Source organism: Musa acuminata, chromosome BXJ2-5, assembly GCF_036884655.1.
Source record: "Musa acuminata AAA Group cultivar baxijiao chromosome BXJ2-5, Cavendish_Baxijiao_AAA, whole genome shotgun sequence".
Lineage (NCBI taxonomy): Eukaryota > Viridiplantae > Streptophyta > Magnoliopsida > Zingiberales > Musaceae > Musa > Musa acuminata.
Window position 1 is genome coordinate 46,014,853 of NC_088342.1, and position 19,491 is coordinate 46,034,343.

The 19,491-nt window shown below is 37.6% G+C and overlaps 2 protein-coding genes across 10 annotated transcripts; both read left to right on the top strand.

Annotated features, from left to right (window-relative positions):
- Positions 1-7: 7 nt before the first annotated feature.
- LOC103986356 (protein CIA1) lies at positions 8-8,974 on the top strand. The gene is made up of 10 exons (XM_009404346.3): positions 8-430; positions 793-939; positions 1,091-1,309; positions 1,417-1,478; positions 2,730-2,795; positions 2,868-2,942; positions 5,763-5,825; positions 7,519-7,588; positions 8,342-8,425; positions 8,563-8,974. The coding sequence occupies exons 1-10, from the start codon at positions 245-247 to the stop codon at positions 8,635-8,637; spliced, it is 1,047 nt and encodes a 348-aa protein (XP_009402621.1). The 5' UTR covers positions 8-244; the 3' UTR covers positions 8,638-8,974.
- Positions 8,975-9,106: 132 nt separating this feature from the next.
- LOC135585493 (transcription factor LG2-like) lies at positions 9,107-15,759 on the top strand. 9 transcript variants are annotated; one of them, XM_065109960.1, is made up of 14 exons: positions 9,107-10,303; positions 10,408-10,509; positions 10,838-11,306; positions 11,387-11,475; positions 11,640-11,713; positions 11,827-12,030; positions 12,396-12,449; positions 12,809-12,868; positions 12,961-13,038; positions 13,117-13,162; positions 13,236-13,507; positions 13,587-13,823; positions 14,520-14,665; positions 15,013-15,759. In XM_065109960.1, exons 3-14 carry the CDS (start codon positions 11,254-11,256, stop codon positions 15,101-15,103), a joined length of 1,404 nt encoding a protein of 467 aa, XP_064966032.1. In that variant the 5' UTR covers positions 9,107-10,303; positions 10,408-10,509; positions 10,838-11,253; the 3' UTR covers positions 15,104-15,759. The 9 variants fall into 9 exon arrangements, with proteins under 9 accessions (XP_064966032.1, XP_064966029.1, XP_064966031.1 ...); XM_065109957.1 differs by having other exon boundaries at positions 10,838-11,293; XM_065109959.1 differs by having other exon boundaries at positions 10,838-11,293; positions 11,830-12,030.
- Positions 15,760-19,491: the final 3,732 nt, after the last annotated feature.

Here is a 19,491-nt window from a genome sequence, read left to right on the forward strand (position 1 = left end):
TCTTCGTGCGCTACTCACCCGAGACTTCATTCGACGCAAGCCGTCGGTAAGAAGATCTTGGCGTTTCCTGCTCGCTAATCGCTCGACGCAAGGTTGCCTCCCGAGCCAGAACAGGAGCTCTTCGAAACCCTAGCTTCCTCACGGGCCACGGATTCAAACCCTAAATCTCTTCGTCCGATTGAACCGGGCTTCTCCGTCGTCGGCGATCCGTGGCGGCTGCGGGCGGCGGGGGGCGGCTGTGGAGATGGAGCTCTTGGACGGGGAGTTGGAACTGAGGGAGATCCAGAAGCTGGAAGGTCACACCGATCGGGTCTGGAGTCTCGCGTGGAACCCCGCGGCTACTGGCGTCGCCGGGATGCTTGCCTCTTGCAGCGGCGATAAGACGGTCAGGATCTGGCAGAAGGGGCCTTCTGGTTCCTGGAATTGCTCGGTTTGTGTTTCCCTCTATGATTCATCTTCTTTGTTTTCGTACAGGGTTTCCTGGATTATTGTTGTTTGCTAATTCCGTATGAAGTGGAAGCAGGTTTCTGTAGTCCTGAATTTTGAAGGGAACTGCTTAATTTGTAATAGAAGCTACTAGTTAGCGTCGGCTGAATTAGTTTTGGACTTCTAATCTAGATATCATCTGTTATGGGTATTAGATAACGTATCTCATCCTCTGGCATTATACTCAAATGTGTAGGTTAAGCTATTTTAATCTATAATCTATCGATTCATATCTTTGAGTTGTCTATGGACTTGTTTGATATTTGGCTTGCAAGAATTAATTTGCATTGAATTATCTTATCACAGTCTGTTCTTGAAGATACTCACACTCGGACGGTCCGGTCTTGTGCATGGTCTCCTAGTGGAAAATTGTTGGCTACAGCAAGTTTTGATGGTACAACTGCCGTATGGGAACATGTTGGCGGTGAATTTGAATGTGTTGCGACACTTGAGGTAAACACTAATGATGAAATTTGCATGGTTCAGTGTGTTTATGCCTAAGCAAATTGGTATCACTTTTCTTTATTATTTTACTTTTACAGCTTCACGTTGCTTGAATGATAAGTAAATCAGTTTTTTCCCTTCACACTTTGCCCTTCTTCAGGGTCATGAAAACGAAGTTAAGAGTGTCTCGTGGAATGCCTCTGGATCCTTGCTTGCAACATGTGCTCGAGATAAGACTGTTTGGATCTGGGAAGCTCAACCGGGTAATGAATTTGAGTGTGTTTCGGTATTGCAAGGTCACACACAGGATGTTAAGATGGTCCAGTGGCATCCCTTCCTGGATATTTTGGTTTCTGTTGGCTATGACAACTCTGTCAAGGTATGGAATTGTTCAGCTATGTTTTAGCTTTTGAACCTAAATGTCCATTTAGTTATTTGTTTCATGCAATCTTTCTTGAACCTAACTGAACTTGTTATGATACCAAGGTCTGGACTGAGGATGGTGATGATGATTGGCATTGTGTGCTAACATTAGGTGAAGCTAACAGGTACTGAAGTTATACATCTTCCTTTACTATCCAATATGAGACAAATTCGTTCATGTTGTTATTACCTATCTGTAGGCAAATGATATTCATTGGGAATTGAAACTTATAATAAACTTGGATGTTGAGTGTAGTAGCAAACTTATTTTGGACTACTGATACTGCTTCTGCTTTTAAAATTTCAGGATATGTTTCTTGTGATTGTTCATTCATGAAATTAACTTCTTAGCTTTGTTGACTGATAAACATATCCATTTTAGTGGTTCAGAGGGAAGCTATATAGATGCCATATAAATTTAACTAAAGAAACAGGTAATGCCCCATTTCTACAGATGACAGAGGTTAAGAGGTCAAATGGACAAAAATCTCGCTCATCTTGTTATGAGTAGTTACATGACCAGTTGAGAAGACAATTTTATAACAAAACAATTGTTGTTCAACTGGGATGACAGACTAGTGAGCCAAGGTTCCTATGTGATTGGCAACTAACATTCCTACAAATTGGTACAAATCATGTGATGAATACTCTGGCAATACTTTTCTTTTTGCATTGTTCAGTTTATTGTACAGGTGTCCCATGTGTCAAACTAGTAATAGTACTATCAATGATTGAAGAATGTAATAAATTTGTCAGTCAGCCATGTCCCCTTAACTTCATGCTGTAAATTTGCTCATGCTATCTCTTACCTAGTAACTGAAGCATCTCCCAGGGAGCTTTATCTGTTTGTAGTTTCTGCAGTATCAATAAAGTCACCCCTTTTTTCCTAGTTGATTTCTCTTCAGATCTATTTGGGAACCACCTTCAAAAGCTGTATTTCTATCTCCTCTGAAGATTTAAACCTTTAAGAACTTGTGTCATTTTTGTTTGTAAGCATAACAAGGGTTTCAAAATTATCCTATCTCATTATTGTTGACCTTGCCTAAAAAAAGGAAAATAAAAAAAAGAAAATAATATTGCTGGAAGATATCCTGTTTCGTCTTGTGAAAGATTCTTGCTTTATGTCCTTGCCATCCATATTTTGCATATTAAGCTGCAGAGACATAAGGTTGTGCTCCATTTTTTCATCAGTTATAATTTCATGGACAATAACTATGTGATGGTAATTGAAGGTTAAGTTTATATATGACTTCTTATGGATGTGATAATAAATATACTAGGCAAGATACTACCGTAATGATGACAAGAAAATATCCTTGTTCATGCACTTTGAGATCTATTTGCAATTCTTATTCACTTTGATCTTTGCTCCTCAGTGGGCATACATCTACAGTCTGGGCATTATCTTTCAACTCTGCTGGGGATAGAATGGTTACATGCAGGTACATATTCTTAACGTTGTTACCAACAAGAAAGATGATTATATGGCATCTTATTGCTTCTTCTTTATGCAGTGATGATCTTACTTTGAAGATATGGGATACTTCACAGAATCCATCTGAGACAAGTGGTGATGGCAATGGATCTTGGTAAGATGCAACTTCATTTGACAGTATTGGCTTTGCTTTTCAATACATAATATCTGTTATAAATGTAGAAGCTTTTCAGCTACTGTTTCAAATTTCCATCCAAGTCATTACTATATTCATGAAAGTTGAAAATTTTAATGCAAATTACAACAGAAGTTATTCATATAGCAATTCCGATATAAAGAGTTTACTTCATTAGCATTGGGTTTGTATGAATACTGACAGTTGCAATTTAAGGTGATATGATGTGTTTAAGAAAGTTGGACATAATGAAAAAGAAAAACACTAATTGCTACATGTCACCTAAATCACTTTGCAAGCTGACTCTATATTTGTCATGAGCTATTGTAGGATTCATTCAATTATATGTTACTAGGACATGGTTTGACGTACCGTTCAATACGATATGAAATGGGTGGTATGGATCGGTTCGCCTGCTGATCGATATGTGGATTGGACCATTTTGGGCGGTACATTATTATGGGGCTGGTAACAGTATTGTTATGGGGTTTGAAACTCGATTGTTATCAACTGATACAGGCCTGTACTGATCTCTCAAGTCAAACCAGGTCCGAATGGTCAAATTGAATGTTGGGCCTTGTTTTGACCCTTTAAGTCCTCGCTTCCCCCTCGTTCACGTGCTTTGACTCACTCTCGTTCTCTCTCATTCGAGTCACCCAGAATTTCTATTCACTTATGGCTTGCATACACTTTATTCTTATCTAAATATAATTTATATACCAAGAAATTAGGAAAAAAATTAAAATATGGGTTTTTGAATTTTTAGCCATTTTGGTTTTTTTTTGGAATACCATATGTATTGGTGTATGTATTAGTCTAACTAGCAATTGGTATGGCCAGTTGATAAGAGACGGTGTTGATTGTATTAAAAGCAAGGATTTTAATTTCAAATGATACCGCCATACCGGGCGGTACGTACCAGTCCGCTAGCATATTGGTACGCGAACCGCCCGCTATCGAGCGGTATCAGCCTGGTTGCGGCGAGGGAAGAAGTGTTGAGGGAGAATCGGGAGAAGGCGCTCGAAGAAGAGGGAGAATCGGGAGAACCCTGACGCTTTTCGATCCGGCGCTGCCCTCCCTTGATGATCCCGATCCAGGAACGGAGAGGCGACGACTCGACTTCTTCTTCGCTGTATCCTTCGCCAAAGGCCGGAGACGCCTGCGGCCTTCACCGCGTTCTTCGCCGAAGGCCGGAGACGTTTGCGACTTTCAACGTTTTTGCCAAACACCGCAGATGAGGAGAAAACTGGGTTCTTCTCCTCGTTGCATTGCGCCGAAGGCTGGAGACATCTGCAGCCTTCGACGTCTTCACCGAACACCACAGATGAGAAGACCATGTTCTTCTCCTTGTCGCGTCGCGCTGAAGGCCGGAGACGTCTGCAGCCTTCAACGTCTTCGCCGAACGCCGTGAATGAGGAGAAGACCTCGTTCTTCTCCTCGTTGTATCGCGCCGAAGGCTGGAGACATCTGCGGCCTTTGACGTCTTTGCCGAATGCCATAGATGAGGAGAAGAAAAGGAGGCGACGACTTTGAGGCAGCGTACGCCTCCCTTTATATATATATATATATATATATATATATATATATATATATATATACACATACACACACACATATATATATATATACGTACTGAGCTGTACACCTTGGTGTACCGCTCGGTATGCTCGTACCATACCGTATCGAGCAAGGCTTGAAATGTCGATATGGTATGAAATTAAAAAACCTTGATTAAAAGCACTAAAAACAAGATTTTTTTAATTTGATATTGTTACTTATAGTTCTTTTATAGGTTCACTAAAAGCCTCAAAGGAGGTTGGCCTAACAAAACTAGGAAACGTCTTTTTGGCATTCAACAATAACTTAAAACAAATTGTTTTGAGTACATTCAAGTACTAGTTATGTCCTATATTTTACTGCACACAAAATACTATTGTGTACGGATATGTCTGCCTCTCTCCAAGAAAACAGATTTCATCTTGTCTCTTCTAGTTTTAATTTCATGCAACAATATTTTTTTATATTTATTTTCAGTAATTTATAAAGTTTAGATCTTATTTTTATGCTTGTTCACTTTGTTCTTTGTTTTTACTGTTATTTAAATTTGTAGTTTTTATTTTATATTTTTAATTTTTTTTTATTTCTATACAAATAAGTGTTATGTTTTATTATCTCTATCATACTTTCTTTACCTTTTCAATTATACAATTGTGTACAATCCTACGATCTTTACTTTAAATGAAACAGATGGATGAAAATGATTAATTAATTATATTAACAGTACATTTAGTGATTTGTGAAAAATCCAAACAACAAGTCATTTGCCATTAATTATGTGCTTATAAGACATGCATTATTGCTCCATGTTCACCCAAAAGAATATTTTCTATAATGTAGATTTACAAACAAAGAAAGTTTTCAGTTGACAAATGTTTCAGAGGGTTGGTTTTACAAGTGATCTAAAACTGATATGGAAGTTTGGTTTACAAGGATATAGAATCTGTACCTTCTGGTGAGTAGGTTGTAGAACAAGCAACCTATGGCCCAAGTCTGGTATCACTGAGCTTCTTTGCCTAACATATTCTAGTGGATGGAGAGTTAGTCAGTCACCTAATGTTTAAAATTCTTTTGAAGGAATCTTGTATTTGTTGATATAGTTCTCAACAATGGTTTATGGATATCTTGACCTTGTATTCGTGCCAAATTCTTAATGGCTTAACCTGATCAACATATTCTGATAAACTGCCTCTGTAAATCCTTTTTTTTTATCATCTGATGGGAATTTTCTGGTTCTTTCAGGAGTCATCTGTGTACCCTTTCTGGATATCATGATCGGACCATATTCTCAGTTCATTGGTCAAGGTATTAAATTATGCTTTGCATCTTTTCTCTTGGAGTATTTTCTTACCAGATTTTCATTCTAAGTGTTGCTTTATTCTCAAAGTTGTAAAGTAACGTTTGCACTCCATTGCTCTAACCAACTATATAGAATCATCTAACATGTTAATATGAATCTCTGGACAAATTGTTGCTTCATGTGAATTTTGTTCTATGATATCAATTTATCTATTGGGCCCCAGGGTTCTCCTTATTGGATCAGTAGAGAAACGAGGGGTTTATATTAGGACACTGAAGCAAACAAGAAATTAAGGCTGTCTTTGGACTTTGATATGCTCTCAGGAAGATTCATATTTTAGAACAAGTTTTTGTTCTCAATAACTAAGCTTTGGACATCACTTGTTGTGCAAATTATGGAAAGACTGGGAGAAAAGAACAAAAATTTTAAAACATATAACAGTTAATATTTTAAATATTTTATCTTATGTAGGTATTTATATTATTAGGTTATTTGATAGGACTAGTGCTATGTAGCTCAACCAAATTGCTTAAGAAATTTTCTAAGATAATGTGGTGGCCAAGGGGTCGTATACTTGTGCCCAACAACATCAGGTTTATGAGAAACTACATCAACTAAAAAACTTCCTTGGGGAGATCAGGCCCAACCAATTGACATAATCCTATCTAATGTGTTGTATTAATATATTATCATACAACAACAACAAAGTCATAATTCCCAACTATTTAGAGTTCATTACATGGATTTTTTGTTGCTATTGAGATGTGTAAAAAGTCATATGTTTGGTTAAAGTTTAGATTACTAAAATTTTTATTTATAGTTTCTATTGAAGCCGTTTTAGGTCTTCCTCTACTTTTTCTTGTACCACTAACATTAATCATTTCACATCTTTTAACTATCGTATTCGTAGGTATTTCTAAGCACATGTCCGTACCATCTTCTACATTTTATATAAAATATATAAAGGTATTTAATCTTGTGAATTTTGTATATTATATTATTATGTAATTTATCTTCTTATATGTTGTTATACTAGTATATTTTAATCACAGTTCGCCCAAGAATAGTTTTCAAGACCAGAGTACAGGAAATTGTTTTCCAAATAAATATGTTGCCTATTTATTTTAGTAACAGGAAAATTTCTTTTGAGAAAACAGCCAAACACACCCTAGAGTTTTCCCTATGATGCTGGTTACCTGTACTACAAGCTATTTTTGTTTATTACTTTTCTGTTGCCAATCCCATTGGTTTACTCTGCAGATATCCATCATAGTTAATATTGAAGAATAATGGCTGTATTTAAGTGTCAAACTATCAATATGGCTCCAATTTATAGGTTCCAAGGTGCCCTTCAACTAAGGGAAAATATTGGGATTTGATATTGACATGACCATTGGCTAGTACCACCATCTTGAAAAATAGGATTCTTCGGTCATGTGCTGGACAATTGTGCTGCATGTTTGCATCTATGTAAGTATTTTTTTACGGGAGACTGAGGGTTGAATCATATAAGTTTCTCATGCAATTTCAGAAATGAGACTAAGAATAATTATAATATTTTTTAGGATATTTTTGTCTACTTATGTCATCAAATGGTTACCTGCCGGTGTTTTGATGTTTTGTGCTGAACATTTGTAATCGTGAATTCAGGATATTCCTTCTTAGGCTAACTGGGCAATTTCCTATTCCAAATTACAGGGAGGGTTTAATTGCGAGTGGAGCGGCTGATGATGCTATACGCCTTTTTACTGAGAGTAAAGACAGTTTGGTATAATTCATGTCTGACATCTAAAAGCAAAGATGGTTATTTTGTGCTTTTACCCAATTTGAACTGGTTACTGGTATATAATGATCAAGACTGCGGACATATTGTGCTTGGGTTCCTTTTCTATGGGTTCTAGTCAAATTTTAAACCTACTGTGGACATATTGCACTTGGGTTCCTTTTCTATTGGTTCTAGTTAATTTTTAAAACAGCAGTCCTGTTAATTTGCTTCTTCTATTTAGATGTTATGTTAATCTATAAGTTCATGGTACTGAACTAAATTTATTTGTAATTGTAGCATGTTTTTCATGTTCATTTCTTGATATTCAGGTAAGTGTATTTAAGATCTATATCCACCAATCTTTTAGCATGTTCCAAAAGCCTTGTTAAGTGATGCTGTTGTTTTTCTCGTCATATGCGGCAATCTGTATTTTTCCTGAACAAGCTCATATTGTTAACGGTCTTTATTGCATCAAGTAGTTAGATTTCTCCAGGTTTTGATCATGCAAATTTCCTGCAGGCCCATGGCCATTCTGCCAAACTAAAGAACTAGGGTTTTGAAGGTCATTCTGTAGACAGTTTGTTGCTAAGTTATGGTCGAACAATTCAAAATTGCTTCATTGTGGTGACATTTTTCCATGTGCTTCATGCTTGTGGGTTTGTTTATGAGGATAATAGGAAATTATGTTTTTATTTATTCGTTGAAATGATTAGTGTGAGCGGTCAACATTCTCTCAGCTAATATTGTGGACTTCAGGTTGATCAACCATCTTATAAGATGTTGGTTAAGAAAGAAAAAGCTCATGACATGGATGTGAACTCCGTGCAATGGAATATGAAGGTGATTTGCTTTTATTTACAACTGGATTTCTGGTTATTAGTCATGATGTATTTTTTGCATTCAAATGAGTATACTCTTTGTCCTTTGGGTCTATTGCAATTGTTAACTGTACATTTTGTGGTATGACCCTGCTGCAGGAACCAAGACTTCTTGCTTCAGCCAGTGATGATGGGACGATAAAGATCTGGGAACTTTCAGTAGTGTCCAAGTAACATCTCTTGTTTATGGCCCAAGAGATGAAGAGTGAACATCATTAAATGGTTTTCAACATACCTGTCCTCATATAGCCATTTTACATGTAGGAGTATGTTCATCATGCTGGTCACTTTTAGTCTGTTGATGAATAAAAATGTAATCTTGGGTGGTAGAAGTTAAAACCATTGATGTTCTTCATATTATTCTGTTTTTTTTATGGAATAATTAGTTAGAACAGTCTGTGAGCATGTTTCTGTATGGTATTATTTATCTGTACCAGTTATGGCCATTGTGGCCTTCTATCCATGATGTAATAAACTTGATCCAATGCCAAAATGACTGTTATTGATCTTAGTCTTCGGTGTGCATCAAAATGACCATTATTTTTGTCAAAGTTTCATAGAGGTACCCAACAAGTTGCAAGCACCACAGAAACCATGCGAAGTTATGCATGTTTTGCAACTTTGGGGGCGGTGTATGCTTTCTATGAAATTAAATATTTAGACATCAATGGTGCATGGTTTGGTATTTGAGAACTCTGTGATCTGTTTATGGTGTTTATTCTTAATTTGCAAACAAATATTTGAAGTTGTCATGGAGGGTTGATAATTTCGTTCAAAAACCATCATCTGCTGATTGGATTTTGCCAGCCGCAGGTGGTGAACAGCATCGGTCTCTGCACCTTAGCTCCTTTGTTCGTGTCTTCATCTACAGATGTGAAGGTAAGACTTATTAATTGTTTCATAACTATTTTGTGCTGCTTGCCTTCTAATTGCTTTCACCGATGGGTTTCTCTGATTTATATCAACGTGATATTCGAAGAAATAACTGATTAAGCTCTCACGGACAGCCATGGATTTCAAGCTATTTCGTCCCAGATTTTGACGCATTGCTTTCAGCAAATGTTTGAAGGGTCAGTGAGCCTTCCAGGTTCTTTGGGTCTCAGTCTTGGCTGGTTGGTTGCATGTTGCAGCTGCTGCTTCTATTTTGTCTGTCTGTCTTCTATTAATTAAACCTCGCTTGTCTCCGTGCCTTATGTGAAGCTTTTCAATTGTGATGCTTTCTGTGGTGTAATTGGAATATTATGTTATCATGGTTTCAATGATTTGTATTGGCAGTTGCAGGAAAGAGAAATCTTAGATTCCAAGGTGCCGATTGAAGTCTTTGACACTTGGTGCTCTTGAAGTCATCACATCAGAGGACAAATTATCTTGGTATTTAAAGCTCATGATATGCCAGTGGCCATCCTATTCGTCACTGTCTCCTGCTTTGTCTCCTTTCCACGGAAGTCCTGCGGCTACGATAGCTGATTACCTCTTAGAAAAGGCATGGCAGAATGACCATCTGGCTGGGGTAACTGGGAGAGACTATTCGTTATTATTGCATGGCAGAATATTGCAGCATACCATGACAACTGTCCCAAAATAGATAATAATAATAAGTCGCTTGAGAACTTGGTACCTAAACTTCAGAAGGAGCAGAGCTAGTCGATATGGACACAAAATATAGTTTCTTGACTGTAGTTGTATCTTTTATTGAAAGGGTTGATCAATTTAATCATTCACACCTTAATAATTTTATGGCTGGAGACGCATCATGGCTGCAATTATTGGAGGTGGATTGTGGTTTGTCCTATATCTTGTCTTCTCGAATGGTTCTTCATCAAAAATTTTCATTTCTTTGGTATGTCTTTCTCTTGCTGAATATTTTGTGAGACTTGTTTTTGGTTGATTCATTTCATTGTACGTATATATAATCAAAGTGATAGGTTTTCTTTTCTTTTACAGGCCACACAGGAAGATTGGAGCCAATTTGTCCCACACAACTCTGCATAAGTTTCCGATGACTTGTGAATAGGAAAAAGATGCTCTCTATTTGGCAATTAATGGGTAATAGATCTCAAATTCTGCTGACATAGTGTATGAAATTTTTGGCACTGCTATATGTATTCAACAGTGAGATCTTTGAAGAATCTGCTCTGGATTGCCATGATCAACAGTAAACCTTCTCATGCTTAGAACTAGCAGTTTGACCTCTTCCTAAGTGTCTTAAGTACTCCTCTCTCTCTCTCTCTCTCTCTCTCTCTCTCTCTCTCTCTCTCTTCAATTAAACAACCCCGTGAACAAGAAGTTCTAGGTTCTTAACATTGCAGTGTGTGCTTTGTCATCAGAAGGAGATGAATCTTTCCTGACCTTTTTCTATTGTATCCAATGCCAGGTTAGTTGAGTATATACTTCTCCAAGAGTTTGCTACAGGGACTGGAGTTGATAGACAGCAGACTTCTACTTGCTTCCTGACACAAACTCCACCATTGTTTCCCTCTCCTCTCGCCCTCTGTCCTCCCACAAATGTGCTCTCACTCTCCTTCTGCATGTACCAATATTCAAATGGTTCAGTGGGCTCTTTATTCTGTGCTATCTGCTGCTGCTGCTTTCCTCCTTTTAACTTCACAAGAACCTATTTGTTATATATTCCATCCTTAATGTGTTACACCTCTGCCCACCAATCTCCAAAAAAGGTATTGGCCCAATCCATTTATGTGCTCCTCTTCGATTCTCCCATCTACACAAATCCTCCTCCCCCTCTTTCTTCTACTTTCCCCTCCGTTTCCTCTTTATCTGTTGTCATAAAGAATGGAAGATCCCTCCTACCTCAACTCTTTCGGTCATTCAAGTAATTGCCTGGGGTAGAATCAATTTCCTTTTGCTTTCTTCCTATTCTATGTTGAATTTTGATGAGTAACATGGACTTCTTTTGCCACCTCAGTGATCTGGAAGGAGCTGCTTGCTTTGGGGAGTTGGAGGAGGCTCTCTTTCAGGGAGTCGATGGCATGAGAGGAACTGAAGACACAAAATGTACGCCTCTTTCGCTCTTTCTTTCCTCGCTGGCCTTTTCTAGTTCTATCCACATCGAGAACAGTTCATATGACTCCTCCCTTCTCAGTTTGTTTTTGACCCTGCTAGAGAAAGGAATAAGTTCTCTTCGAAGCACTGTTTAGTTGTTCATTTCTTTCTTGCAGCTTTTCTTGCGAGCAGACCCGCCACACTTGAGATCTTCCCATCGTGGCCAATGATACACCAGCAAACTCCCAGAGTAAGGTCTTGCTTGTTTTGACTTGGCGTAGAAGTAGGTATGAGATAAGCCAAAAGGAGGAGGAGATGGTTTGCTGCTCCATTCAGGTTTCATGGCACCTGCTTTATTTCCAGCAGGTTAACACACTCTCAGCGAGGAGCTTTGATCCAGGCTCAGCTCAAAACTATGGGTGTCATATGGGATCAGACTCCCCAGACAACAGCAAGGACTCCTCAGGCGAGTTGGCTGACCGCAAGCAGCAGCAGGAGATGATGATGTCAAGTACTGTTTCCAGGACAGGAGAAACACGGAATCCTCAGCCTTCATCCCAAGAAAAGGTAATAACAAATCATAAATATGGCCCATTTTACCCCCTCGATCACAAGGACTTGGCTAATTTCACAAAGTCTCAGGCCAAGGACCTTAGTACCTCTCAATAGAACTCGATCTCCCTTCGTGATTTCCTTCTCTGTTTCTTGTGCTCCTCACAGCCTTCGAGTTCTGACGTTACCTGGTTCATGGTCTCCACCATAGCATTTGTATGTACAGGAGCAGTATTTTGCATTTCTACTGATATCTGTCGTTATCTGACATGCACTGTTGAATTCTTCTCCTTCACACACTTTTATGGTGCTGCCAATATTGTAGAAAGGTACGTCTTTTGACTTGAAGCTCAACAGGAACTTTGTATTGCCTGTTTCAGAGAACGATGACCGGTTCAACTACAGCGAAAGATGGAAAGGTGCTTGATGATAAGGTACTCTCTCTCTCTCTCTCTCTCTCTCTCTCTCTCTCTCATATGCATGTTTATAACAGTATGAAATACGGATATAAGCCATTTTTATGAGCTTAAAAGAAAGAAAGAAAGTGGAATCTGTTCCATCTAATTCCTCTTCTGAACTGCTGACATGAATCTTATCAGAAAAGGAGGAACAAAGAAATTTATGATGGGATAATATCCTTGTATCATCAAGTTTTATCTAAATTCCTTAACTATAAAGTCCCAGCATGTAGGAATGCTTGTATTTTGACTGCCTTTTTTGCTTTCAGATACGAGCCTTTTAATTTTATTTCATTTAAAGGAATTTTCTTATGTGCTTGCAAATTATTTACAAGGCACTGAGACGCCTGGCTCAAAATCGAGAGGCAGCACGAAAGAGCCGACTGAGGAAAAAGGTGCACTCTTCCAATCTCCATTAAGGAACACACCCTGGTTGTTCTTTATCTCGTTTGATTCATGAACCAATCTGACGCATCCATGTAAACAGGCTTACGTGCAACAACTAGAGTCCAGTAAAGTTAGGCTTCAACAGATCGAGCATGATCTCGACAGAGCAAGATCACAGGTTTGATGCGTTCTTATGGTTGGGCTTCTATCATCTAATTATCTTGACAGTGATTCCTCCGTACTTGATCGGTGTTAGGGTCTTTTCCTGGCAGCAGCCGGCAGTACTGGAGTCATCAGTCCCGGTAATAAGCTACCTTCCTCATCCATCTCAATCTACAGCTTACTGGCTAGAGATCTCATCCTTTCTTGCTACAGGCGCTGCGTTGTTCGACATGGAGTATGCCCGATGGTTGGCCGAGAGATGCAAGCTCATGTCGGTCCTCCGAAATGCATTACAGGCTCACCCTCCTGAGGGTAATCTTGGTGTCTTGGTGGATGAGTGCATCAGGCACTACGATGAGCTCTTCCAGCTGAAAGCCACTGTTGCAAAAGCCGACGTCTTCCACCTCTTGAATGGAACGTGGAAGACCCCGGCGGAGCGCTGCTTCCTGTGGATGGGTGGGTTTAAGCCCTCTGAGCTACTCAACGTAAGTTTCCATGCATCCCATTCTCCTACACTTTATACGTGCGCTGCGATCACATCATCATGTTGATGACTTCAAGCAGATACTGATTCCGAAGCTGGATCCGTTGGAGCAACAGCTGGTGTGGATCTGCAACCTGAAGCACTCGTCGGAGCAGGCGGAGGAGGCGCTCTCCCTGGGCCTCGGGCATCTCCACCTTTCTTTGACACAAATAATTGCCGGCAGGTCTCTCTGCGATGGCATCGGCGACGGAGAATACATGAACCTCATGGCCGCCGCACTGGGAAAGCTTGTCGACTTCGAAGAATTCGTCAGCCAGGTCTTTCCTAGTATCTTCTTATAAAGGTTGCCATAAGCAAATAGAATACTTACTATATGGTAGCTCAATTCCGCTGCTAATATAAAAAAGAACATGGAAAAGAATCCTCATCAGGTAATATAACATTTCTGCAAAGTTAACGAAGAATATTTCATGTTCCAGATGGCCCTTCATATGTTCTCTTACCTCCTAACCCTAAGAAAAGATACTTGGATTGCACAGCATGTATGTTCCACCCATTAAAAGATGCATCAGTTGGTGTCCAACAAAGAAGAAAGAATATATTCTCATTTTAATGGACATGTAGATTAGGTAGCTTCATCCTTTTCTTTCTTCTTTCCCAAACATCATGGATCATATTCAATATGTAGAGGGTCCAATGCATGGTAGGCTTATATATGACTCATATCTAAATAAACTTGATCGATATATTCTTTGGGATTGGAACACCCTAGAAGCTTTTTTTCTTTTGTTCTTTAATATGACCATGAATACTTGTCCGGTAGGCAACAAAGCTTGAGAAGAAAGCCTTTTCTAACAAACATCATGAACAATAAATGGAATATTTCTTCCTCTTTTGATTTCCGTCACTTCTTGCATGTCTATTAATTATGTCAACAAGGCAAGATAGAACCCTAAGGTCATTTTGTGGTTTTACTTAACCTGCAGTAACTCTTTAAGACTTTGGCTGTGCAGGCTGACAACTTGAGACGACAGACCTTGCACAATTTGCGTCGACACTTAACCATCAGACTAGCAGCAAGATGTTTCCTGGCAATCGGAGAGTACTACACCCGCCTTCGTGCTCTGAGCTCCATATTGACTTCTCGATCTCCTCGAGAGTAAGTTTTCTATGCAACTCTTTGCTAGTTGTTTCAACTAACATGCGTGCACCATCTGCTGTTTTCGGATCATCATAAGCTTTTCTTGCTGTACATGCAAGCAAATGCTCTTCTGCTAGAACTAATCTAGTCATTGTGTAAAGTGGAGGTCTGTAAAATAATCTCTTTCACAACGTATAGATGCATTAGTTGTAGTCACTTCATCATCATCTTTTAGTAAAAATAGATGCCTTACTCGAACATTAGAGTAGACACCAAACGATGGTTATAGATATCGCTAATCTATTCATGTTCTGCTACCTTTGTCTTACACTAAAACGGTTACTGCATGTATGTCTTGACTGTAGGAGCTTGATTGCAGATGATACTGTTGTTCCTACAACAACAGACCTGCAAATTGTTCATCGACCACTGCAACATCATTTTTACAACTTCTGAGATCATGCTGAGGAAGCATGTCATGCATACTTGCCATTTTGAGCTCATGCACATTGGAGTTTGAGAGAGAGAGAGAGAGAGAAAAAGGAGTAATATGTTGTATTATCATTGAGATCTTATGCATAAAGAGATTATACTTGATCAAAGGCAGTATATATCATGGCTGTTGAACAAGACCAAAGGTTAGCAGCAGAAGATGAGAAAAGTAATTAATGGCAAGAAAAAGATGTGCAAATGTTGTATGAAGAACCAAATCAATGTATGGCCCTTTGCAACTTGACCTAACTTGGAATATTAAAAGAAATTGAAGATGCCAGCATCAAGATCCAAAACTTGCACTACAACACGACAAATATGAGAGTGCATGGCTTTATCAAATGCTGCTTTCTGCAACAAGTTATATTGTAAGTGATATATGTGAGATCTGACTTGGTGTGGGACAATTTGGAGTTATAATAATTCTACTCCCTGATGTTGTGGCCATCACAGACAGCAACAGAACTCAGCTCAGCATACATATTATATATACACAGCCATAGACCTTACTGATAGACTGCAGCCACTCGATGTGTTCTCTCTATTGAAATCTCACTATATTTTATGTGAATTGTAAATATAGTATTGATCAATCAAGTTGATAAAAGACTTACTGTTCATCATAATATTCTCTACTCGAATCTCATCTTTGTGTGTGTTTGTGTGTGTGTGTGTGTGTGTGAGCGCGCGCGAAGGTGCTAAAAGGATGAAGCAATAGGTTACGTTGAATCACAACAAAACCTCCGACTAACACTTAGCAATCAGAATCATGTTATGTTGAGAGACGAATGAAACAAGTAGAATGTGATCATGTCTCACTTTGGTGTCAGCTTGGACATCCTCTTCTTGCTTGTATTGCAATGGCAAGGCTGTCGTCTGCCCTCATCATCGACCCGTTCCACCATGGCGTGAAGGTGACAGTGATCTACAATGGCCATGGGTTCTACTCCTCCGGGATGCGATGAAGTCTTCTTGCTCTTGCCATTGCAGGTTATTTACGACGGTGAAGCTCACGAACCGTTCCTTTCTATTGATACTAATGTGTCGATACTTCAAACTATATATTAGCTAGGATTTTAAAGTAGTGGAATTATAGAAGAATATAGTGTGTGAAGACCACTGTAATTTTAGATTGAATGAGAATAATCGTATAATTGTGTGTCTCCTCTTCTCTAAGAGAAATCAAATCATCTGGTATCAGAGAAGGATTCTTATTGTTCTTAAAGACTCAAATTATAAAAAAGAAGAAGATTTGGGGAAGATCAATAATGGCAAATTATAATAACTCAAATCTCAACCTACAACAAGTTTTCCAATTTTCAATGATGATAACTATGATTTTTGATTTGTGAAGATTAGAACCATGTTACTTTCATTTGATCTATGAGATCTGGTTGAGAATGATTTTGATGATACAAGAACCATGATAAGAGATCAAACCATGTTATGCAATTTTGAATGATACCGGTCCGACGGCATACCGGTATGTGGACCGCCCGCTACCGGATGTATCGTGCTACAGTGCTGCAGTAAGAGGAAATCATTCGGTAAGCCCTGGTGTACCGCTCGGTACGTCGGTATCGTACCGTATCGAGCCAATCTCGAAACACCGGTACGGTACGGTATTGTATACTTTGAATCAAACAATTAAAGGAAAAACAACAAAGAGATATAAGGGCCCTTAGAAAGATTCAATAGGGTGTTTTAGATGTAATCTTTCCAAGAATCATGAGAGCTATAGAAGCAAAGAATGAATGAGATCTTTTGCAAAAAGAAATTTCAAGGAGATAGAAAGTTAAGATTGTCAAACTTCAAACCCTAAGAAGAAGAAAGCTAGAAAACATGAAAATAAAAGAGAATGAGATATTGAATAGCTTTTACACAAAGGTTATGGAGTTGTTCAACCAAATGAAAACTTATGGTGAAAAGATCAACGATAAGAGAATTGCAGAGAAGATCCTGATTAGTATCCCATAAAAGCTTGATCAGTTATGATCAAAGAAACAAAAGATTTTTCTATATTATATGTTGAAGAACTCATGAGTTCTTTGAAAGGGTACGAACAAAGGTTGATTCAAAATTTAAAGAAAATCATGAAAAATATATTTTAATCAAAACTTGCTTCCAAGAATGAAAAGGATAAACCAATTAACTAATCACAAAGAGGAAGAGATGGAAGTTCATCAAGAGAAAGAGGATGAACAAATTATGTTAAAAAATTAACAATGAAGGATCACAAAAAGGATACACAATGTTACAAGTGTAAGAAATATGGTCACAAGCAAAATGATTACTATTTCAACATAAATCAGTAAGCAAATTTTTTGGAAGAAAAAGAAAGTGAGGTAAATTTATTTTATACATGCCAAAGTGTTCAAGAACAAAAAGATAAACTGTGGTATGTTGATAGTACTCGTAGTAATCATACGACAATGAAAGAAAATATTTTTTTTTAACATGAATACCTCATTTCAATCTAAAGTTAGAATGGACACAATCGTAGAAGTGAAAAGAAAGAGCGCAATTAGTGTTTAAACAAAAAGAGAAGTTGAAAAAAATATATGATATACTATTTATACCAAATTTAGATCAGAATCTCTTGAGCGTTGACCAACTTATTGGGTATTCTCTAATTTTGAAGATGATAGATGCATTATCAATGACAAAAAAAATGATAAAAGATAAATATTGATAGAAAGTAAAAAATGATGAATAGGAACTTTTTCACTTTCCCTTGGATATTTAAATAATGTTGTTAGAAAAACAATTATGATTGATGATTCATGGTTTTGACATAAAAGACTTGGTCATTTAAATTTTGATAGCCTTAAGTTTATATCACAATGATCAATGATGAAAGGGCTATCTTTTATTGAAGAGAAGCAAGATATTTGTGAAGAATATGCATTTGAAAAATATCACAATCAATCATTCCCTAAAGGTGTTGCTTAGAGAGCCAAACAAATATGTGTAGACCCATGAAGATCCTCTCTCATGCACAAAATAAATATTTTATTCTCTTTATTAATGATTATACACTCATAACTTGGGTTTCCTTTATGAGACAAAAGTCCAATGTTTTTACCATTTTCAAAATGTTTAAATGCTTTGTTAAGAAAAAGTATGATTATTATATTAAAACTTTATGAAGTGATCATGATAGATAATATAAATCCTATGAGTTTGACAAGTTATGTGAAGATGAAGGTATTAAAAGATAGAATATAGTCCCTGCAAAATTGAATGATAGAATGGCAAATTCAAACAATAATGCAAATGACAAGACTAATGCTTAAAGAAAAGGATTTACCTAATATATTTTGAGCTGAAATAGTGTATACTGATGTGTATCTTCTTAATAAGTGTCTAACAAAATTCTTAGAAAGTAAGACTCCTTTTTCAAGCTTAGAATGAAAGAAAATCATCAGTAAGACATCTAAAAATTTTTAGAAGCTTATGTTATGCTGAAGTTCCAAAACAGAGAAGACACAAGTTAGATAAAAGCAAGTGAGAAGTGCATCTTTCTTGGTTATGCATCATAGTCTAAAGGCTACATGCATTACAGTTTGAAAAGCAAGAAAATGGTAGTCAGCATAGATGTAATATTTGATGAAAGTGCTGCTTTGAATTGGGAAGAAGAATAATGGTAGTCAAAATAGTACCATTAGGATAGGTTCAAGAATATGTAAATCATGCATGTTTATCCTCAAATATATCTAATTCTATTACACCATCATCTAGTTGAAGTTCATGATGTCTCAACTTAACTCTAGTCAGAATGAGAATTTTGAATGACATCTACCATAGGTGCAATCATTGTGTGTTAGAACTGGAAAACTTAGAAGAAGCCATCAAATAGGAAGCTGGGAAGAAAGCTATGAAAGAAGAGATTGTTGTGATAGAAAAGAATAATACTGGGGAACTAGTTGATATACCTCAAAACAAAGGTATTGTTAGTATCAAATGGATTCACAAGATGAAATATAATGCTGAGTGCAAAAACACAAGACAACTCATATCAGTCTATAGTTGACTATAATGGAACTTTTACACCCAGTTGCTTGCTTTAATGCTATTAGAATTTTGATTGTACTAGCAACCCATAAAGGATGGTTGTTGTATCAACTTGATGTGAAATCAATTATTTTTTAATAGAGAATTAAAAGAAGAGGTCTGTGTTGTGTTGAGGAGGCACCTAATTTTATTATTGAAAAGCAAGAAAGGTAAGAATATAGGTTGAGGAAAGCACTATGTGATTGGTACAATAAGATTGATGATGACTACTTCAATGCAAAAAAGCTTCATGAAAAGCAAGAGTGAATCTACTTTATACACCAAAACAGTAAAAGGTT

Bases quoted from the DNA above. Each gene is read 5' to 3' on its own strand.
- LOC103986356 (XM_009404346.3), top strand. From the start codon at position 245: ATGGAGCTCTTGGACGGGGAGTTGGAACTGAGGGAGATCCAGAAGCTG. The intron at 2,943-5,762 runs GTAAGATGCAAC...TGGTTCTTTCAG, and splicing joins GGTGATGGCAATGGATCTTG to GAGTCATCTGTGTACCCTTT. The intron at 7,589-8,341 runs GTATAATTCATG...TGTGGACTTCAG, and splicing joins CTGAGAGTAAAGACAGTTTG to GTTGATCAACCATCTTATAA.
- LOC135585493 (XM_065109957.1), top strand. From the start codon at position 10,992: ATGTACCAATATTCAAATGGTTCAGTGGGCTCTTTATTCTGTGCTATC. The intron at 11,476-11,639 runs GTACGCCTCTTT...TCTTTCTTGCAG, and splicing joins AGGAACTGAAGACACAAAAT to CTTTTCTTGCGAGCAGACCC. The intron at 12,450-12,808 runs GTACTCTCTCTC...ATTATTTACAAG, and splicing joins GAAAGGTGCTTGATGATAAG to GCACTGAGACGCCTGGCTCA.